Raw genomic sequence first — 22,365 nt, 5'->3', positions numbered from 1 at the left:
CTCCTATTCTTCAATAGAACAATTCAATGTTATAAAATATAAAGATATTTTAAATAAAATATATAAAGATTATTTATTTTAAATCCTGCATAAGGAGCAAGATTTCTCAACCTCAGCTGACATTGTAGGCTGGATAATTCTTTCTTGTGTCCAGCTGCCCAGTGCATTAGTACACACCCTTTCCACCACTCTTCCCACCCCCAAGTAGTTACAAGCAAAAATGTTTCAAAACATTGACAAAAGACCCCTGGTAGAGAACCACTGGAATAAATGAAACAAAAATAACAATAAGTTAGTAACTGTTGAAACTGGATGATACATAGAAATTTTTTGTACTACGCTCTCCATCCTCGCAACATGAGTGAACAGGTTAATCTTTTTTCTTCTTATAGACCATATCTAACAATAGAGATGCAACTTTAAAATTCAGGCTACTTTATTTTTGATTTGGCATATTTTACTGAATTTGTTTGGATGACAAACAAAACCATACAGATAATAAAACTATACAGATCCAAGTGTACACCTATAACACATCATCTGTATACTGTATCATACACCCACTACCCAGGCTTTTTCCACCACACTTATCCCCCACTTTGCCCTCTTCCACCTCTCCTCACCCCCTTTCACAATGGTCATCACCATACTGTGGTTTGTCTTTGTTGTTGGTGGTTTTTGCCCATTCCCTTCACCTTTTTTACCCAGTTCCCTAACACCTCTCCTTTGACAGCTGTCAGTCTGTTCTATGTATCTACAAGTCTGTTTCTATTTAGTTAATTAATTTTCTTCATTAGATTCCATATACAAGTGAAACCATATGGTATTTGTATTACTATGACTGACTATTTGACTTAAGAAAACGTTCTCTGGGTATACTCATGCTATCACAAAGGGTAAGATTGCCTTCTTTTTTACAACCAAATAGTATTCCATTGTGTAAATGTACCATGTACATTTTTTTAAAATGTACTTTTTTATCCACTTCTCTAAGGATGGGCACTTGGGCTGCTTCCAAATCTTGGCTATTGTAAGTAATGCAGCAATGAACCTAGGGGTGCATATATTCTTTCAAATTAGTGTTTCCATTTTCTTCAGATGTATTTCCAGAAGTGGAACCACTAATTCAAAACACAGTTCCATTTTTAATTTTTTGAGGAAATTCCATGTTTTCCACAGTGGCTGCACCAATCTGCATTCCCACCAATAGTACATGGGGGGGTCTGTTTTCTCCACACTGTCACCAAAACTTGTTTATTGATTTATTGATGATAGCTATTCTGACAGGGGTAAGTTGGTATCTCATCATAGTATTAATTTGATTACTATGACCTTGCAGTATAGTTTGTTATCAGGTAGTGTGATGCCTCTTTGTTCTTCCTCGACATTGTTGACATTGTTGGGGGTCTTTTTTGGTTCCATATACATTTTTCAAATATTTGTTCTAGTTCTGTAGGCTATGCCATTGTATTTTGACAGGACTTGTGTCCAATCTCTAGAGTGCTTTTGGTAGTATGGACATTTTAATTATGTGAATTCTTCCTATCCATGAATACAGTACATGCTTCCACTTATTTGTTATCTTCTTTAATTTCTTTCTTCAGTATCCTGTAATTATCCAAGTGCAGGTCTTTTACCTCCTTGATTAAATTTATTCTTGGGTACATTATTTTTGTTAGAATTATAAATGGGATTGTTTTCTTAGGTACCCTTTCTATAGTTCATTATCGGTGTTTCTGAATATTAATTTTGTATCCAGCTACTTTATTGAATTCAGTTATCAGGTCTAGGTGGTGGTGGTGGTGGTGGTTGTTTGGTGGAGTCTTTAGGGTTCTCTTTGTACAGTATCATGTCACCTGCAAATAATGACACATTTACTTCTTCATTTCCAAGTTGGGTACCTTTTATTTTTTCTTGTCTGATTGCTTCACTAAGACTTTCAGTACTATGTTGAATAAATGGTGAAAGCAGACATCCCTGTCTTGCTCCTGATCTTAAGAAAAACACTTTCAGGTCTTGCCCATTGAACATGTTACTGAGTTTGTCATATATGACCTTTATTATGTTGAGGTATGTTCCCTTTTTCCCCACTTTGCTGTGAGGAGTTTTTATCATAAATGTATGCTGGATTTTACCAAATGCTTCTTCTGCATATATTGATATGATCCTGTAATTTTTATCCTTCATTTGTTTATGTGACCTATCATGTTTATTCATTTGTGAATACTGTACCACCAAAGGAATAAATACCATTTGATCATGGTATATGATGGTTTTAATGTATTGCTCTATCTGGTTTGCTAATATTTTCTTGATGATTGTAGCATCTATATTCATCAGGGATGCTAGCCTATAATTTTCTTTCTTTGTAGTGTCTTTATCTGGTTTTTTAATTAGAATAATGCTGGCTTTGTAAAATGAGCTTTGGAGTCTTCCCTCCTCTTGAATCTTTTAACATAGTTTTTAAAAGACAGGTGTTACTTCTTCTTTGAATGTTTGGTAAATTCACCTGTGAAGCCATCTGGCCCAGGACTTTTATTTGTCAGGAGTTTTTTTATTACTGCCTCGATTTCATTAGTTGTAATGAATCTATTCATATTTCTTGATTCTTCCTGATTCAGTTTTAGAAGATTGTATGTTTCCAGGAATTTATCAATTTCACCCAGGTTGTCCTATATCTTTGCATGTAGTTGTTTGTAATATTTTCTTACAATTCATTGTTTTTCTATAGTGTCTGTTGTTACTTTTCTTTCATTTCTGATTGTATTTATTTGGGACCTCTTGTTTCGTTTTTTATTCATACTTTTAAAAGATTTTACTTTTTAGAGAGAGGGGAAAGGAGGGTGAAAGAGAGGGAGAGAAACATCATTTGATTGCCTCTTTCACATTCCCAACCAAAGACTTTGCCCACAACCCAGGCATGTACCCTGATCAGGAATCAAACCAGCAACCTTTCAGTTTGTGGGATAATGCCCAACCCACTGGAGTCATACCAGTCAGGGCTCTCTTTTTTTGAGTCTAGCTAAAGTTTCATCATTCTTGCTTATCTTTTCAAAGAATCAGCTCTTGGTTTCATTGATCTTTAGTACTTTTTTGTGTGTCTCTATATCATTTATTTACACTTTAATGTTTGTTATTTTCTTCCTTCTACTTACTCTGGGCTTTTCTTTCTTTTTCTGATTCTTTGCATGTAGGGTTAGATGATTTGAAATTTTTCTTGCTTCTTGAGACAGGTGACAGAAAGTCCAGGAGATTTATGGGCCTTGTTTTTGTAAAAGCTCAAGTGAGAGGGGTAGGGCAGTAAGGATTCAACTGGTTTCCAGAAGAATGCCAGCAGCTATGCCTCATTTGCTTCCAATAATGGGAAATCTCATGATCAGGTACTTAGCTGGTGATGCATACCTTCTTTGTTCCACCATAGGTGGTGGCTTAGGTCCTCCATGTCCTAGTACCTCCTAACAGGTTGGTTTGTTTACATTCTAGGACCCTGTGAGCCCCTCCAACACGCTGACCTATAAGACTAGGAGTTTCTCCCTCTACTGCAAACCCCACAGGTATTTACAGCCAGAGGTTTTTAGGCTATACTTACCCACACTGGGACCCTGGTTGCATGGTCTGTCTTGCTCCCTAGTTATTCCTCCTGGTTTATACACATGCGAATATGGTACCATCCAGTCCACCGGCCACTACCTTGCTGAGTGTCCTCTCTGCTCTGACTTCCTGTCTCCTCCCCTCCTACCGGTCTACATGAATGTTTCCTCTTTAACTCCTTGGTTGTCGGACATCCATACAGTTCGATTTTCTGGCAGTTCTTGTTGTTTTTTGTTTTTAAATTTGTTGTTGTCCTTCTTCTGGTTGTGCAAGGAAGCAAAGCATATCTACCAATGCCTCCACCTGCTGTATACTAATATTTTAAAAATTCATTTGACGAGACCTGCATTTTGAGGGGTTCTAAGATGGCTGTGGAGCAGGTAGAAAGCACAGTCATCTCCTTCTAGTGCCAAACTGGATTTACAGCTAAATTATAGAACAATCAACCTGAATAACCAACTGAGGGACAGCTGAACAGGAGTATTATAACAAAGGATTTACAGAAGAACCACACAAACTGGTAAAAAGGGAAGGGGTGCAATTAGGGATGCCCTTGCACCCACCTGCATTGGCTGAGAAATCAGAGGGATATCTCAGCTGTGAAAGTCCCCCCTGAAGAGGGTCCAACCCCAAGCCAGGATCCCCAACCCAGAGCACGACAGTGGGAAAGAGAAGCCTGCATAGCACCTGGCATTGAAAATCAGTGGGGACTCTGTCTGCTGGGAAGAAGATGTAGTCTGCTAGAATCCCCAGTGCTCTCCTCAAGGACCAATGAACAGGAGCTTGCTCTTGGACACTCACCAAGAGTCTGGTAAAGGGAAGGTGACTCAGGGCATGTGAGAATCATAAAGAGAAGATCTGGGTGGCAAGCCCCTGAGGACAGATCTGGACAGTCAGACACTGAGGTCCTTCTCCTGAATCCATATTCTACACTGCCTTCAGATACCATCTTCCAGGGCCAAGCACTCCTATTCTTACATCACCAGCCTGGGGAGTGTAGTAACTTGGATCTCCAACTACTGGTGACATCACCCTGCCAAGCTTGAGTCCTGCAGAGAAGTCTGTTGGCTGCACTCAAAATGGACCTTTGGTGTACTCTTTCTCAGGAGAAGCTCTAGGCAGACTCTCAGACAGTCATTAAGCTGTGTGACTTTGGAATGGGGACCAGTCTTGGCCCCCTTTTGTCAGCTCAGCTGGTGTCACTGCCAACTGGAAATTGTGTTGATCTTTCCTCCCAAGTCCCAGTGGCCTACCTCTGCTGAACTCAGTTCAGTGGTAGAAGGGAGTGCTGCTAAGAGCTGGGACTTTCAGAGGGTGTTTCCCTTGGAGGGTCTTGTCCAGGACTCAGATGAGTGCTGGGTTTTGAGGCTGCAGAGTAGGGGAGGACAAGAGGCGAAATGCTTGCCTTTCTCCTTCATGCTCAACTAGTACCATCCCAAAAGGGAGACTCTTTGGTCTGTTTTCCCAAGTTGTGGTGGCTTCATCCTGCTGAGCTTTCTCCTGCAGTAGGGATGGCTGGCTGCACCCAATCTGAACCTGTGGTGAACTCTTCTTGGGGGAGCTAGGGTTGAAGATTCTGGCAGAGACTGAGTGATGAGACTCTGGGACAGACTGAGAAATATGGTTCTGGAGTAAGGGCTACTTTGTCCTCATGGAGTACCTGACCATACTGGCCCCAAATAGGAGACCCACTAGCTCGAAATCCCAGTCAATTTGCACTACTGAGCTTGTGGCCATTCTGGGCCCACTCTACAGTCCTACTTGGGAGGCTCTGAAGGAAGACCAGGCAACCTCAGTGGGTGCAGAGTGGCCTACAAGTGTAGATGGACCTTAGGGAGCCTTGTAGCATTCATTGGTTTGCCCACAGCTCAGAAATGAAGGAAGCTGAAGCTTCTACACAGCCCAGCACCTCACACACACACACCCAGGCCTAGTTTAGGCAGCCACAAACAGTGAATAATGTGGTAGCTCCATACAGGCAGACCAACACTGGTTACACACAAGGTCTGACATTGACCTACACCTGAATCTTGCCCAAGTGGACACAGAACCAACATAACCAGCAGAGGGTTTCACACTACACCAGTATTCAACCCAGCTAACCACACCCAAAGAGGAATTCCAGCATGCACCAGACCCTGCTGGGAACAACTCTGCCTCAGGCAGTAGCTTCTGCACAGTGACTCACATGCTGACTATATAGTCTATCATTATAGTCAGCCATCTTGAGGGTTAACACTACCCACAAATGAGCCAACAGCATTTAAGACTCACCTACAACAGGAGGGCACACATAACCTACACAAGAAACATTCCTAGAGCAACCAGTTCAGGTGATGTTCAAGACTGGACCACTGAGCCCCAAAAGACATGTACATTGTAGAGCTGTCATAACAAGTTTTGGAGTCATAACGGATCTACCTAATATACAGAAACAAAAAAAGAAAGAGACAAAATGGGGAGACAAAGAAACATATCCCAAATGATAGCTCAAGAGAAGTCTCCAGAAAAAGAATTAAATGAAATGGAAGCAACCAAGATACCACATGCAGAGTTGAAAATGATTATAAGGCTGCTCAAGGACCTTAGGAGAAGAATGGATGATCTCAGTGAGAACTTAAACAAAGAGATAAGTATGCATTAAAAAGGACACAGAAACTATAAAAAAGAACCATTCAGAAACGAAAACTATAATATCTGAAATGAAGAATACACTAGAAGGATACATGAAGCAGTGGGCTGAATCAGCAATTTAGAAGACAAAATAACAAAAACACACAACTACTCTATCCAGCAAGACTGCTGTTTAACATTGAAGGTGCAATAAAGAGCTTCCCAGACAAAAAGAAGCTATTACCACCAAACCAATACTGCAAGATATGTAAAAGGGTCTTCTTTTAAGCAGAAGAAAGACAAAAAATAGAAATAGAGAGGAACATAGGCATGAAGAATAAAATGGCAGTAAATAAGAACCTATTGGTAATAACTTTAAATGAGAATGGATTAAATGCTTCAATCAAAAGGCATAGGGTTAGCTGAAGGATAAGAAAACATGACCCATACATATGCTGTCTACAAGATACAGACTGAACCTGAAGGGATAGCAAAAGCTATTCCATGCAAATGCAAAAAAGCTGGGGTAGCAATACTATTCTCAGACAAAATAGACTTCAAAACAAAGGTCATAACAAGAGACAGATAAAAGACTTTACATAATACTAAAGGGATTGATTGAATAAGAGGATATAAACCTTGTTAAACATGTATGTATTCACCCCGGCTGGCGTAGCTCAGTGGATTGAGCGCGGGCTGCGAACCAAAGTGTCGCAGGTTTGATTCCCAGTCGGGGTACATGCCTGGGTTGCAGGCCATGACCCCCAGCAACCACACATTGATGTTTCTCTCTCTCTCTATCTCCTTCCCTTCCCTCTCTAAAAATAAATAAGTAAAATATTTAAAAAAAAAACATATATGTATTCAACATAGGAGCACCTAAACATATAAAGCGAATCTGGTATACATAAAGGGAGAGAATTAAAATAAAGAACCATCACTCAGAGCCATCAGAAATCTAGTTGAATGGAAGACCGACAACTATGGATTAAAGAAACTACATCCATTCAGACTGGTAGGAGGGACACAGACATGGAATGGGTGAGTCCCTCACCCATGTATGGTGAATAAAAATTCAGGAGGGATATCTCAGGAGTGAGGAGTCCCAGCATCACACCAGGATCCCCAGCCCAGAGTTCCAGTGCCAGGAAGATAAGTCCCCAGAAGTTTTGGCTGAAAAAAACAGCAGAGATTGAGTTGAAAGAAAGCCCCAAGCAGTTCCTTTTAAAGAACCCACACAGATATTCACCTACTCAGACTCACTCCCTCTGCGCTCTAGCACTGGGGTAGCAGCTTGAAAGGCACCAGTGGCATACAGGGAGAAATTGAATTGTCTGGCATTAAAGCGAACAGAGGCCACTGTCCCCTTTCTGGGCCCTCCCACCACAAAGCTCCACAGCCAGCAAGCTGGTGCCATATCTGAGACTCCATCAACCTGGCTAACATTGACCTGCCTTGGAGATCCCCAGAGGATTTGCCCCACCCAACTTACAGGTCCACCCACGCTGCTTTTCCATATGAATGGCTGGTCTTGGTTCATGGTGCACAACTTCCTAAATCCTATCAAACAAGCAAAAGCTGGCCTCAGTGAGCCCCACGCCCAACACTGGCAGCAGCCAAGCTACATTCACAATTTGGCTTTGCCTGGAAATCTCCAAGCCCAGCATAAGTAGTAGCCATCTCAGCTTGCTTATAGCTCAGGCAGGGAGCCACTAGGCAAAACATAGGTAGGGACTGAACTTGGCCTGCAACACCCAGGAAACCCCAGGGCCAGTGTACCCAGTAGACACCTACAGACCATGTCAGAGTGTTACAGGGTGCAGCCAAGAGGGGGGCCCAAATAGGCATTTGAAATGGGGTCCAGAACTTAAGGTGTCCAGATTTTAAGATGTCTCCATCCCCCACCCCAGGGTGTGGGTTGGGGGAAGGGACAAATGGAGCAGGGCCATTGAGAGCTGTTTTGCATAGCAACAGCCTTGCAGCTAACCTCTGGCTTGGTCATTTAACATATCTATAGCCTTTGGCTGGTTGCATAGATATGTTAAGTAGCTGTGATCAGCTCTAAGCCAGGGGAATGGAAGTAACTTCCCCACCCAGATGTAACTGGGGGGGGGGGCAGGTCCCCTGAGTTACAGCGCATGCGTGGGAGCTCAGAGAGGATTGGCTCCAGGACATGGGGCCACGCCTGCCCAGACTCATGATAGCAGCCCAGTAAAGCTGGAAGGATATGAGTTCTGGCATGTGAAGCCGAGTGTGGGAGGAGTCGGAAATGAGGCTGCAGAGGAAGATTGGCCGCGGGGATTTAAAACCCAGATTTGGCGGCCATTGAGGAGGAGGAGAACCATGCTGCTTTAGGAAGGAGAACCACGCGGACTTGACGGAGTGGAGACTCCTGCAGCCCTGGAGGAGAGAACCACGCGGCCTGGCAGAGTGGGGCCCCCACAGCTTTAGAAGGGGGAACCACCACCTGGTTTTAGCAGAGATCCCGGCGACTCAGCTGAGGGTGCCGGGAACCCAGGGAGGTCTCCCAGTTGAGATGGAGTTCTAACTGGGAAGAACCAGAGGACTGCCTAAGCCATGGACTTCTATTTCCTTTCCTGAGATACGGTACTCTGGACTGGGCAAAGGGGGTAGGAAGGAAGGACTGTGTCTGTTTGTGGGTGTTTTAAGGGACTTTGGGATTTTAGTAAAGACATTAGGTCACTACTTTAAGTTAGTATAGCATTAAATAAACATTTCCTTTCCTTTTCACGAACCCCTGGCATTGAGAGACGTCTTTCCTCTGGCGGCGGACATAACGGACCCAGGTCCTTCTTTCAATAATAGTATATCATCCCAGGCCCCCCTTGTTGTGTTCTGTAACAAGAGCACCACCACCCTGTCCCAGCACAGCTGTTCTTCCACAGAGGGTGGATGTTTGTGGGAAGTGGTCACAGCCAATACTTACAGCTGACTGGCCTGGATAAATCCCTCCCATTGACTGGCCAACAGCAACCAAGCCTCAACTACAAGAGGAGGGTGTACTCGGCCCACACGAAGGGTGTACCTTGAGTTCCTAGCTTATAGGGGAGTTTGTGCCACTGGACTCTATAGGACACCTACTAAATTAGGGCACATGACCTAACCCATAGAAACAAACACCAGGAGGCTGCCAAAATAAGAAGACAAATAAACATGGCCCAAATGAAAGAACAGATCAAAACTCCAGAAAAAGAGCTAAATTAAATGTAGATAAGCAATCTACAAGATGCAAAGTTTAAAATGCTAGTTATAAGGGTGTTCAAGTAACTAAGTGAGGATTGTAACAGCATAAAAAATATCCTGTCTGAAACACAGAATATACTCATTGAAATAAAGAACAACTTACAGGGAAACAACAGAGTGGATGAAGCCGAGAATCAAATCAATGATTTGGAACATAAGGAAGCAAAAAACAACCAATCAGAACAACAAGAAAAAAAAGAATCCAAAAAACATGAAGATAGTATAATCCAAAAAATAAGGACAGCCTCTAGGACAAATTCAAGAAGTCCAATACGTGCATCACAGGGGTGTCTGACAGAGAAGAGAAAGAAATTGGAAATGTATTTTAGAAAATTGTGAAAGAAAACTTCCATAATTTAGTAAAGGAAATAGACATGCAAGTGCAGGAAGCACAGAGGGTCCCAAACAAGATGGATGCAAAGAGGCCAGCTCCAAGACACAGCATAATTAAAATGTCAAAGGCTAAAGATAAAGACATAATCTCAAAAGCAACAAGAGAAAAGAGGTTAGTCACCTACATGGGAATTCCCCTAAGACTGTCAGATGATTTCTCAAAAGAAACTCTGCAGGCTAGAAGGGATTGGCAAGAAATATTCAAAGTCATGAAAAGCAGGGACCTATAGCCAAGACTGCTCTACCCATTTAGAGTAATTAACCCATTAGAGCTCTACCTATTGCTCTAGCAAAAGTACAATTTAGAATTGGGCAGATAAAGAGCTTCCCAGTCCTTGACATTCCTGGGAGGGAATTCTGTCCATGTCTGGTGCTCTCTTTCTGACCGTATGCCAGAGCAGGATCACACCACAGCTTCTTCAGCTGTGCCCTAACTGAAGGACATTAAATTGTTTCTAATTTGGACCAATTCTTTTTAAATATCAAGGACCATATAATTCTTCTGCTTAAAATCCTTTAACTATCCATTGAATAGTTCATATCTCTAAGAACCATAGTAAAACACTTTATAACAGGGCCCCCGTCAAGTATTCTAAAATTGTTTCCCCTGAGCCTCAGTCAGAATGAACTACCTACAAGTCCTTGAATACACCATGTTTGCTGAATGAACACATGAGAATGTTGCTCCTCTGAAACAATAGAAAAGAACAAGAAGAGAGATCCTGACCAATTCATTCATGAAGTGATTACCAGGGCAAAAAAAAGACACTCGTGTCTGGGGTCCTCAGCATCCCTTTCTCCAGCACTTCCTGAGAACCGAGAACCCTCGAGAAATTTTCCCAACAATGACCATAGTCCACACACTGCACCATCGATTGTTAACCAGCCTGTTGCCTGGAGGGGTTCCCAGGCCCCTCAGCCCCACTCACCAAGATAGGAGCTTCCAGGACATTCCTCCTCTGACTTCTAGAGCTCTTCTCCTTACTGCAACAGGGAGATAACTTTTGGTTTGGGAAATGGGAGTCCTGCTCACAAACAAAGAGGAAAAGAAAATGCCTTGGTTTTGTTTTGACACAAAGAGCTATCCCAGAGTGGAAAACGCATGGAGGGTACAAAAAGTTTCAGTGGGGTGCTCAAGTTGTGCCCCCACAACAAGAGAGGTGTGTTAGGAAGGGCCTTATAGGACACAACTATGTAATAATTAAGTGTATGTTAGGAAAATATAAACACACAACCTGAACAGGGCTTTCTATAGATGATGGAATGTTAAATGTGTAGACCAAATTAAAACTTGTAAACAGGTATCTATCAAAAGGATTATATACCAAGCAGCTCATTTAAAATGAAAAAAAAAAAAATACTACCTAAATCCCTTTCAGAGATGGACTATACAATGTCTACCTGGCTGGAAAGAGAATTGAGAAAGGCAAGAGACAGGTCAGGTCAACAGAGAGAATGAGGGACACTGTCTGCTGGGAGGTGAGCAAACAAAATCACAGAACAATCACAATGGGAAAACAACACCCAGAGAGTCCCATCCCTGGGGCAATTCCATGCCTACAAAGGGTAAAAGGTTTTAAATATTTATGGAGATCCAATGTATACAACCCTAAGGTAAAATAATTAAAGTTTCAGAAGATGACCTATGACTTTTATCCAGGGATGCGGGTGCTGAGTTACCCCATTTCTGAATTCTGCATCTACAGGGACGATGTCCTTACCCAGTAAGACCAGGTGACCGTAGCTCTCCAGCATCACATCCCGGTACAAGCTTCTCTGAGAAGGACACACCTGTCTCCACTCATCCCAGGTAAAGAGCACAGCCACATCCTCAAATGTCACAGACACCCTCCATGACAAGCCATCCCAGCCTGCCAGGACCCCATCACAATAAAGAGGGCAGTGGTGGGCTACATAATTTGCTTCTGATATTTTTCTGGGTTCTGAAGGCTCCAGGTCATTTGTTTAAAGAGTAATCAATCAGTAACAAATATATACTGAACAGCATGAGGTATGAACCAGGCCCTGTGTCAGTGGCATTAAGGCCATTAGTGAAAGTGTCAATTAGAATAATTTCTGTGATGGCACTTAGACAATATCTGTTGACTTAAAAAGACATCCATAACAGTATTAAGTACAAAGAGCAGGTTACATATCAGTGGGTAATTTGTTCCCAATTTTTCCTTTATTTTATTAAATTTATTGGGGTGACACTGGTTACTAAGATCATACAGGTTTCAGGCATTCCATGATACATGATCTGTGTATTGCATTATGTGTGCACCACCCAAAGTCAAATCATCTTCTGTCACCAAATATTTGGTGTTCCCTTTTTTCTTAAATTATGAGTACACTGAAAAAATTATATGTGATGCTGAGAGATACATCATAAATGACTGACAGCAACTATCTCCAGATGGTAGGGTGAAGAGTAATTTTACTTTTTTGGTATATATGAAAAAAAAAGTACATACAAGCAACACATGTATACACACAAATATATATGAGGTCTGCCCAGAAAAAGTCCATCTATTGTTAATATAACAAGAACAGTTTGTGCAACATCAGTGTAACCTGGCAGCCAAGGAGAATGGACTGAAATGCACATGTGTGAACAATGACAACTTCACTGTACTAGTCAGTTGTGGGAGGGCTCCGCCTGCAGGACCTCCCCCCCACCCCGCCCCCAGCCACCACGGATGAGAATAAGTCTACTAAGACATGATATGTCTGGGGAGGAAAGGTGACCGATCTCTCAAAGGAGAAGGGCCAAAAGCCTTTTCTTCAATGGGCTTTTATTGGGTTCATTTTGCACAAGAATACAGGTAAAGCTCATTAATCATTGTCAGGCAGTAAGGATCAAACAGTAGATAACAAAGAACTCAGAGGGCCTATTTTGAGTCAGGGTCAGATAGCTAAAGAGCCATAAAACTTTGAGGAACAAACTCACTTCTTGCTTGGACCCTTATCATTTAATTGAGAGCAATCTAAACAAAGCAGTTTTCACAGGATTTTACATATTCTTTCTTAGGCCTGATCAACCTAGGGAACCCACCCTTTCCAGCACAGGGTTGCACCTACCACAGGCATTGTTTCAGGCTTAAGTCAGGCAGGGGAAGTAAGGCAGCCAAGAGATTAGGAGACTTCTTGAAGACAGAATGAGGACTCAGGCTATGTCAAAGCCAAGGAACAAGGGTCCAGCACCCCCTTTTGCTATAGCCCCCCAAGTCCTTCCCTGGGGCCTCCCCGTGATTGTGCCTGTCTTAAGTCATTCCCCCCTTGGGGAATCTAACCCATCATTGGCTAACCGATCAAGCACTGGGGGCCAGACAGGGTGAAGAAGGAGCAGAAGCAGCACTCCTACCAGGGAGATAACCTTTGTCTCGTTAGTGGCTTATGGTCCAAAGGTTGCTCACTCGCCTTAGCCATGGGGGCAGGGGGGGTGGGGGTTACAGCTTCTAAGACCAGGCAGGGCTGTTCCCAACAGTCAGTGGCGGTGATGGACGCATTAAGTGAGAATGTGTACTGTGTGGCCATCACATTCAAAATGACTTAGCAAGTAAAGCAACGAATCCGCATCCAATTCTGTACTAAAGCTTGAACATTCCTCTGAGGAAACTATTCATATGATTCAGAAGGCTTTCGGGGATGATGCAAAGGAACTTTGCCAAGGGTGATGTTTGTTCTGTCCCCAAGTGATATAAGACGTGCAGCATCTCACCTGTCAAATTTGGAATCATGCAGTGAATTGAGATTAATGAATAAAAGCATGTCTATTAGAGAAAGAAAAGAGGACCACTAGACCTGGATTGGGGGAGGAGGCAAGCATTCACTACAGAATCCACCATCCACCAGGGTGGAGCAACTCTTCCAAGGGAAAAGGCCTTGGCCTCCAAACCCTGGGGAAGATTGCATTGGGTAGAGAACTTCAGTTCAAGTGAAAACAGAAAACAAACAAAAACAAATAAAGAACAACAGCAATCTGTCCCTAAGATCTGAGATACAGTGAACTCACCTGACAGCTTGCTTCCCTTTCTTCAGGAGTCATATCCTCCTTCCCTGCTCTTCTCCCTGAAGATGGGCAGAGTCTCCAGAAGGTAGATCTTAGAGAAGAAAACGGAAGCAAGGAGAGAGAAGCCCCTTCTACTTTCCACCCCCAGAATCAGCAGCTCTCAAATCCTTAGGCCACCTAAGAATGCCCCACGTGCCCTCAGAGAGAGAAGTCAGAAGGAACCAGGGGCTCTGAAAGGACCTGGCACGGATCAGCAGCAGTAACAGTAGCAATGAATTGGAGCCTCGCCCCTAGCCATGCCCCGCCTGCGTCATTCAGTCCCACAGCACCTAGGGCACCGTCAGCACTCCCGCTTTACAGACCAGGATACTGAGGGCACAGTGGGAGCTGCACGCACTCACAAAGCCGGTGAGGGTGCCAAGGGATCCCACCACGGCTCCAGCACATCCCATCAGGCCTCACTGAGCACTTGTAACAACTTTCTCCACCGCAAGCTTTTCCCACCCAACACCCCTGTCTCCCGTCAAGGAATCAATTTCCAGACATTTAGAGAAAACTGCTTTGAAAAGGGTAAACATCCGCTTTGCTAAAGTGGAGACATGAGGGGGGCGGGGCTCTCTGAGGAGTGGGCACAGGAAACAAAGATCCTGGGCAAGGTCCTGACTCTGCCATTGCGGGAAGCCAGCAACTGCTCATTCTGCCCGGATGAGAAGAATCGGGGGGGGGGGGGGGGGGGGGGAATTAGGGGCTGCGCTAATGCCCGGTCCCCACCCCCACAAATTCCAGAGGGCAGTGGTGGCAGCCGGGAGGGGAGGAAACACCTTTCCTCTCCTTCACTGAAAGCAGGCAGCGGACTCAAAGGCCAGCAGGGGCCGGACAGAGAGCACGCTGGGCATGGTCGGGAGGAAGTAAGAGGGGGACTGGGCCTTGGGGCAACAGGGATGAAGTGCGGCGTACAAGGCGTACAAGTGCACGACTGTGGAGCCGCTCCTAGGACACAGGCGGACAAAGCCCAGGTGTCCTTGGCCCTTGGCCCGCCTGCACCCACAAATCACTCGCGCAGACCTGGCCTGTAGCGCGCATCCTCCCGAGGCCCCAATCCTAACTATCCTCCGCCGCTTACATGGCCTGGAGGATCCGGGAGGCGTGCCTCCACCAGGCACGCTCTGCAGGAGGGAGGCCCCAGGACTGCCAAGCGGGGCAGCAGCCTCGAGTCAGGATTCTGACCAGCAGCCGGCTCGCAAAGGCCGCAACCCCCACACCCACCGCGCTCTACAGAAGAAGTTGGGGGGGGGGAGGGGCGGTTAGGGGCTGCGCCATGCCTGATGCCTGTGGGAAATGAAGTCCATACAAGGACCTGAGGATTCTGGGAAGTGTAGTTCTCTGCGCTCATCTATGAGGCGGTGGGGTCGTGGCTGGGGTTGGGGGTGCCGTTGGCGGGTGACTGTATCACATGCTCAAACCTAGACCTGACTTTTTAAAGGATAGCCTCACTGCAGTTACTGTAGGCCCCTAGGTTCCTCCGTTCATCGTGAAGGAAAAGGAAGTTCACCAAGGGCGGTCGGTATGGTATCTCGTAGCTCCACATCTGAATGAATGACAGTACGGCAAGTAGGCAATTGCTAAGAATAAACCAAATTCTCTTTAAATCATTAAACTAAACTATCGATCCCACACTATGTGCTAAGTTCTGTTGTAAAATGTTGGAAATATGTCAGTGACGAAAAAGGGGTGGGATAGAGAGCAGACAATAAACCAAGGACGTAATTACAAGGCATTTGGGAAGATTAGTGTTTGAGGGGAAAGCCAAAGAAGAGCAGGATCAGAAGTATCTGGCTGAGGTGTGCAGTCAGGTTGCAGTAAGGAATAGGGTCACAAATACCAGATGGTGATACAGTTTGGTTTGATACCTTATCAAACCAAATCTTGATAAGGTAGAATCAATATCCTTCCATCAGTTCTGTTGAAGTATCTTGGCTATAATCAACTGACATGGATAACCCATCACTATGCCAACCTGTAAGTAAATATGCAGAGACTGGATTCATTGACTCTATAAATCAGCTTAGGGAAAATTGATACCTTCGTGATATTGATTCTAACACCCCATTACCATAGTATATCTCAGCTTTATTTAGATGAAGTAACTCTCCATATATTTTCCCATGGTATCGTATATTGTTAGTTTTATTTGTAGATGTTTCCTGTTTTTTAAGCTATTGTAAATGATATCTCTTTTTAAATTTAATTTATAAAGTACTGGGTTTGTATATGGCATGTGCCTAAAGTCTAAGTTCCAATAATGAATTGTTTTGGATTTTTTATGTAATATCATATAACATATGAATGACAGTTTTACTTCTTTTGTTTATATATTTTCTTTCCAGTAATCACCATATTGAGTGGTCTATAATTTCTAGTCAAAATAGAGGACCATCAGCAAAATGGCAAAGTGAAAAGTTCCAACTTCTCAGCTCTCCTTGGAAACATCAAAAACAATGAGCAACTAACTAAGGTTACCTTTGAAAGGTTCTGGAAAACAATAAAAGACAAACAGCAGCCAAACAAACACTCAAAGTACAAACCACATATGAAATTGTGGGAAATTTTGTGGCATTTTCATGTTCCCTTGCCCCACTCCTTCCTCCACGCATATCTTGGTCTGGAGAGGAGGCAGCTGAATTCCCAATTCCCTCTCTCCAACAGGGAGAGGACAAAGCAGCCTTTATATGTAAAATGCCTGCCTGGGGGCTGCCAAAAATATTGGGCTCTGTCTTGCTTAACTGGGATCTCAGGTGGGGAGAAGCACTGCTCTAGAAAGTTGTACTAAACTACACTTCCACTGACACCTGCAATGAGAAATTAAGGTATAAACATAAAATAGACTATCAACAGCCCTGAGGAGAGGCTGCAGTGAGAATCTTGGAAATCAAGACATTTAAAAGCAGCTGAAAAAGCAACATAAGGTCTAACCAAGATGCATGTTCACAAAAGACTAAGAAGATCTTAGGTTTTTCTCCTTCTTCTGGTCCCTAGGCTGTCAAACTAGCATTAATTAGTGAAGGACTGCTGTAGCACAGAACCCATCTGCAAAGACTAGTTTATTTTTTATGACTTTATTCTTTTAGAGCAGTTTTAGGTTCACAGCAAAATTGAAAGAATACAGAGATTTCCCATACAGCCACACCTTGTTTTATTGTGCGGCACATTATTGCACTTTGCAGACATTGAAGTTATTTACAAATTGAGGGTCTGTGGCAACCCTGCATCAAACAAGTCTGCAGGTACCATTTTTCCAACAGTATTTGCTCACTTCGTGTCTCTGTGTCACATTTTGGTAATTCTTCCAATATTTTAAACTTTTTCATTATTTTATTTGTTAGGCTAATCAGCGATCTTTGATGTTATGATTGTAATTTTGGGGGGTGCCACAGACCACAGCTATATAAGACTACAAACTTAATCGACAAATGTGTTCTGACTGCTCCACCAATTGGCAGTCCCCCTGTCCTCTCTCCCTCTCCTCAGGCCTCCGTGTTCCTGAGATACAATAATATTGAAATCAGGGCAATTAATAATCCTACAGTGGCTTCTAAGTGTTAATTAAAAGGGAGAGTTGCACATCTCTCACTTTAAATGAAAGCCAGAAATGATTAGCTTAGTGAGGAAAGCATGTGGAAAGCTGAGAAAGGCTGAACTTTAGGCCTCTTGTACCGGTCAGCCAAGTTGTGAATGCAAAGGAAAAGAACTTGAAGAAAATTGAAGGTCCTGCTCCAGTAAACACACAGATGGTAAGAAAGTGAAGCCCTTATTGCTGATATGGAGAAAGTTTGAGTGGTCTGGATGCAAGCCCAAACCAGCCACAACATTCTCATAAGCCAGTGATTTTCAACTGATGTGCTACAAGAATATTTAAAACGTGACACCTGACTATTTAGTCACTGACCTCTTTTCCCTTCGATTATCAAGTTAAAAAATGATAATAGCCAACACAACATTAGCAATTCAGTGTGACTACCCTGTTTTGAACCACAAATATATAGGTCACATAAGAGAGCTGTAACATATTGGTCATGCCACATGATAAGGTTGGGTCTGATTAGTTAATTCTTGGTAATGGAAATCCTTAAATACAAGTTTAGGCACCTGATTTTTTAAAAAATCACTTTGAATTTTAAAAAGTATTTAATTATTATTATTTTTGTAAGTCAAAATTATACCTACTTTTTGTCAGACTGGCCAAAAAAATATATACTTTTTGGTGTGCTAGAGAATTTTAGTAATTAGTTTATGTATGCCATGAGATAAAAAAGGTTGAAAATCACTGCCTTAAGCCAAAGCCTAAAACAGAGCAAGACCCTAACTCCCTTCAATACTGTGAAAGCTGAGAGAGGTGAGAAAGCTGCAGAAGAGAAGTTTGAAGCTAGCAAAGGTCTATGGAAAGAAGACATCTCCAGAAAAATGCAAGGTGAAGCAGCAATTACTAATGTAGAAGCTATAACAAATTATCCAGAAGATCTAGCTAGGACAATTAATGAAGGTGGTGACACTAAATGGGCTTTCAACGTAGCAGAGACATATTGGAAGAAAATGTCATATAGGACTTTCATAGCGAGAGAAGTTAATTACTGGCTTCAAGGCTTCAAAGGATAAGCTGACTCTCTTGTTAAGGGCTTATGTAGCTGGTGACTATCTTGAAGCCAGTGCTCATTTACCATCTGAAAATCCTGGGGACCTTAAGAATTATGCTAAATCTGCTATGCCTGTGCTCTGTAAATGAAACAAAAAAAGCCTGGATGACAGAGCATCTCTTTACAACATTTACTGAATATTTTAAGCCCACTGATGAAGTTGTTTCCATATGTGCTAACACAACATCCATTCTCCAGTCCATGGATCAAAGAGTAACTTTGACTTTCAAGTGTTATTTAAGAAACACATTTTTTAAGGCTATGGCTTCCATAGATAGTAATGCCTCTGATGGGATTCGTGGGTAAAATGAGTTGAAAACCTTCTGGAAAGGATTCACCATTCTAGGTGTTATTAAGAGTATTCATGATTCATGGGAAGAGGTCAAAACATCAACATTAACAGAAGTCTGGAAGAAGTTGACTTCAACCTTCATGGGTGAATTTTAGGGATCCAAGACTTTCACAGAGGAAGTAACTATAAATATGGTGGAAATAGTAAGAGAAATAGAATTACAAGTGGAGCCTGAAGATATGGCTGAGTTGCTGCAATCTTGTGATAAAACTGTAATGGATAATGGAGGAGCCTCTTATGGATGAACAAAGAAAGTGGTTTCTTGAAATGGAATCTACTCCTGGTGAAGATGCTAGGAAGAATGTTAAAACTACAACAAAGGATTTAGAATATTACATAAACTTAGTTAATGAAGTAGTGTCAGGACTTCTGGCCAAGATGGAGGCATACGTAGACACACTGTGCCTCCTCACACAACCAAAAGAAGAACAACAATTTTAAAACAAAAAGCTGACCAGAACTGAAAGAAAATTGAACTGTATGGAAGTCCAACAACCAAGGAGCTAAAGAAGACATATTCATCCAGACAGGTAGGAGAGGCAGAAATGGGCAGCTGGGTGGAGAGGACTCCTGGCAAGGCTGCAGCTAGTCGGCAGGTGGCGCAGGCAGCCCCACAATCACATGCAGATAAACTGGGAGAAACAACTGAGGAACGTGATGAACTGCACAACCCAGGGCCCCAGCACCAGGAAATAAAGCCTCAAACCACAGATTGAAAACACCTGTCGAAGTTGAGGCAGCAGTGGGAGAAACTCCAAGCCTCACAGGAACTTCCCAGCCTCCCAGAGTTCATTGGAGAGACCCACAGGGTCCTAGAATGTACACAAGCCCACCCATGTGGGAATCAGCACCATAAGGGCCCAAGTTGCTTGTGAGAAGCAGGGGAAGTGACTGAAATGTGGCAGAGAGTGGAGCAAGTGCCATTGTTCCCTCATGGACCCCTTCACCACATATGGTGTCACAATGCAGTGACACAGGTGGCCCTGCCCTGGGGAACACCTGAGGCTCTGCCCCTTACTATGTAACAGGCTTACCAACACAGAACAAATGGCCCAAACAAAAGAACAGATCAAAGCTCCAGAAAAAATACAACTAGGCAATGAAGAGATAGCCAACCTATCAGATGCACAGTTCAAAACACTGGTAATCGGGGTGCTCACAGAAATGGTAGAATATTGTTGCAAATTAGATTAAGAAATGAAGGCTATGCTAAGTGAAATAAAGGAAAATGTACAGGAAACCAATAGTGATGGGAAGGAAACTGGAACTCACATCAACAGTGTGGACCAGGAGGAAGAAAGAAACATCCAGTCAGAAGAGAATGAAGAAACAGGAATTTAAAAAAATGAGGAGAGGCTTAGGAACCTCCAGGACATCTTTAAATGTTCCAACATCTGAATTATAGGGGTACCAGAAGGGGAAGAGGAAGAGCAACAAATTGAAAAGTTATTTGAACAAATAATGAAGGAGAACCCCCCTAATCTGGCAAAGGAAATAACTTCCAGAAGTCCAGGAAGCTCAGAGTCTCAAAGAATTTGGACCCAAGAGGAACACACCAGACACATCATAATTACATTAGCCAGGTAAAAATGAAGGAGAGATCCTAGAAGCAGGGAGAGATAAGGAGACAGTAACCTACAAAGGAGTTCCCAAAAAACTCAGTTTGATTTCTTAAAAGAGAACTTACAGGTAAGAAGGAGATAGAAAGAAGATTCCAATTCCAAGTCATGAAAGGTAAGGACCTACACCCAAGATTGCTCTATCCAGCAAAGATTTCATTTAGAATGGAAGGGCAGATAAAGTGCTTCTCAGATAAGTTCAAGTTAAAGGAGTTCATCATCATCAAGCCCTTATTATGTGAAATGTTAAAGGGATTTATCTAGGAAAAAGAAGATAAAAAAATATGAACAGTAAATGACAGCAAACTCACAATTATTAACAACCATACCTGAAACAAAAACAAGAGCAAACTAAGCAAACAACTAGAACAAGAACAGAACCACAGAAATGGAGATCACACTGAGGGTTAGCAACAGAGGATTAGGAGGGGGGAAAGAGGAGGAAACAAGTAGCATAGATGGTAGGTAGAAAATAGACAGGGGGAGGGTAAGAATAGTATAGGAAATGTAGAAGCTAAAGAACTTATATGTATGACACATGGACATGAACTAAAGGGGGGGGATGTGGGTTGGAGGAGATGTGCAGGGTGGAGGGGGATAAAGAGGTGAAATGGGACAACTATAATAGCATAACCAGTAAAATATATTTTTAAAAAACTCTTAGCAAAGTAAGAATAGAGGGAACACATTACAACATAATAAAGGCCAGATAAGACAAACCTACAGCCAATCTCATACTCAACAAGGAAAAAAGTGTTTCCCTTAAGATCAGGAACAAGACAGGGATGTCCATTTTTACCACTCTTATTCAGTATACTACTGGAAGTCCTAGCCACAGCAATCAGACAAGAAGAAAAAATAAAAGACATACAAACTGGGAAGGAAGATGTAAAACTGTCATTATTTATACATGACATTATACTATATAGAGAGAGAACCCTAAAGATTCCATCAAAAAACTACTAGAATTGACAGTAAATGAATTCAGTAGAGAATATAAAATTAATATTCAGAATTGGCTGAATTTTTATATACCAATAATGAACTATCAGAAAGGGAATGTAAGAAACAATCTCATTTACAGTTGCATCAAAAAAATAAAATACCAGGTAATAAAATTTAACCAGAAAGTGTAAGACATTGAAGAAAAAAACTGAAGGAGATACTAATAAATGGAAGCATATACTATGCACATGAATAGGAAGAATGAACTATTTTTAAATGTTCATATTACCCAAAGTAATCTATAGATTTAATACAATTCCTTTCTGAATACCAATGTGTATTTCAAAGGACTAGAACAAATAATCCAAAAATTTATTTAGAAATATAAAAGACCCTGAATAGTGACAGAAATTTTGAAAAGGAACCAAATGGGAGGTATCATTATACCTGATATCAAACTATACTACAAGATGAACTCCTGGTCAAGAAGAAGCCATAGGCAGACTTGCTTTGCCTCCTCACACAACCACAAGAAGAATCACAACTAACCTCAAAACAAAAAACAACCAGAACTGCCAGAAAATCAAACTGTATGGAGTTCAACAACCAAGGTTTTAAAGAAACCATATTCATCCAGATGGGTAGGGCAGAGATGGGGAGCTGGGGTGTAGAGGACACAGTGAGGCACAAGAGGGGTGACAGAATGGACAGTCCCACATTCATGTATGGTGGATAAAAATCAGGAGGGATACCTTGGGAGGGAGTGAGCAATTCCAGGCCCAGGCTACACTGCACAGCCCAGGGTTCCATCACCAGGAAAATAAAGTCTCATAACTTATGGCTGAGTGGGTTGGGGCTGTGAAAAACTGCTGCTTCTTCAGGAAA

The 22,365-nt window shown here is 42.5% G+C and overlaps 2 protein-coding genes and 1 long non-coding RNA gene across 4 annotated transcripts in view; 1 reads left to right on the top strand and 2 right to left on the bottom strand.

Moving 5' to 3' along the window:
* ZNF879 (zinc finger protein 879) overlaps positions 1–13,937 on the bottom strand; it is a 175,669-nt gene extending 161,732 nt beyond the window's left edge. The window contains exon 1 of the mRNA XM_036032765.1: positions 13,877–13,937. Within this exon, the coding sequence (XP_035888658.1) occupies positions 13,877–13,909 (33 nt within the window). The 5' untranslated portion in view covers positions 13,910–13,937. The remainder of the gene's footprint in view (positions 1–13,876) is intronic.
* Positions 1–13,964, bottom strand: part of ZFP2 (ZFP2 zinc finger protein) — a 67,284-nt gene extending 53,320 nt beyond the window's left edge. Inside the window, exon 1 of one of the 2 annotated variants that reach the window (XM_036032763.1) lies at positions 13,877–13,964. The gene's annotated coding sequence lies outside the window, so the exon portion shown is untranslated. The remainder of the gene's footprint in view (positions 1–13,876) is intronic. The other variant, XM_036032756.1, reaches the window with a different exon arrangement.
* Positions 13,113–17,822, top strand: LOC118502048. Its single transcript, XR_004904724.1, has 3 exons — positions 13,113–13,128; positions 16,733–16,740; positions 17,123–17,822. It is a non-coding gene; the product is annotated as an uncharacterized LOC118502048 (long non-coding RNA).
* Positions 17,823–22,365: the final 4,543 nt, after the last annotated feature.

This window comes from Phyllostomus discolor, chromosome 8 (assembly GCF_004126475.2).
Source record: "Phyllostomus discolor isolate MPI-MPIP mPhyDis1 chromosome 8, mPhyDis1.pri.v3, whole genome shotgun sequence".
In the NCBI taxonomy this organism is placed as follows: Eukaryota; Metazoa; Chordata; class Mammalia; order Chiroptera; family Phyllostomidae; genus Phyllostomus; species Phyllostomus discolor.
This window is presented reverse-complemented; position numbering and strand designations above follow the sequence as displayed.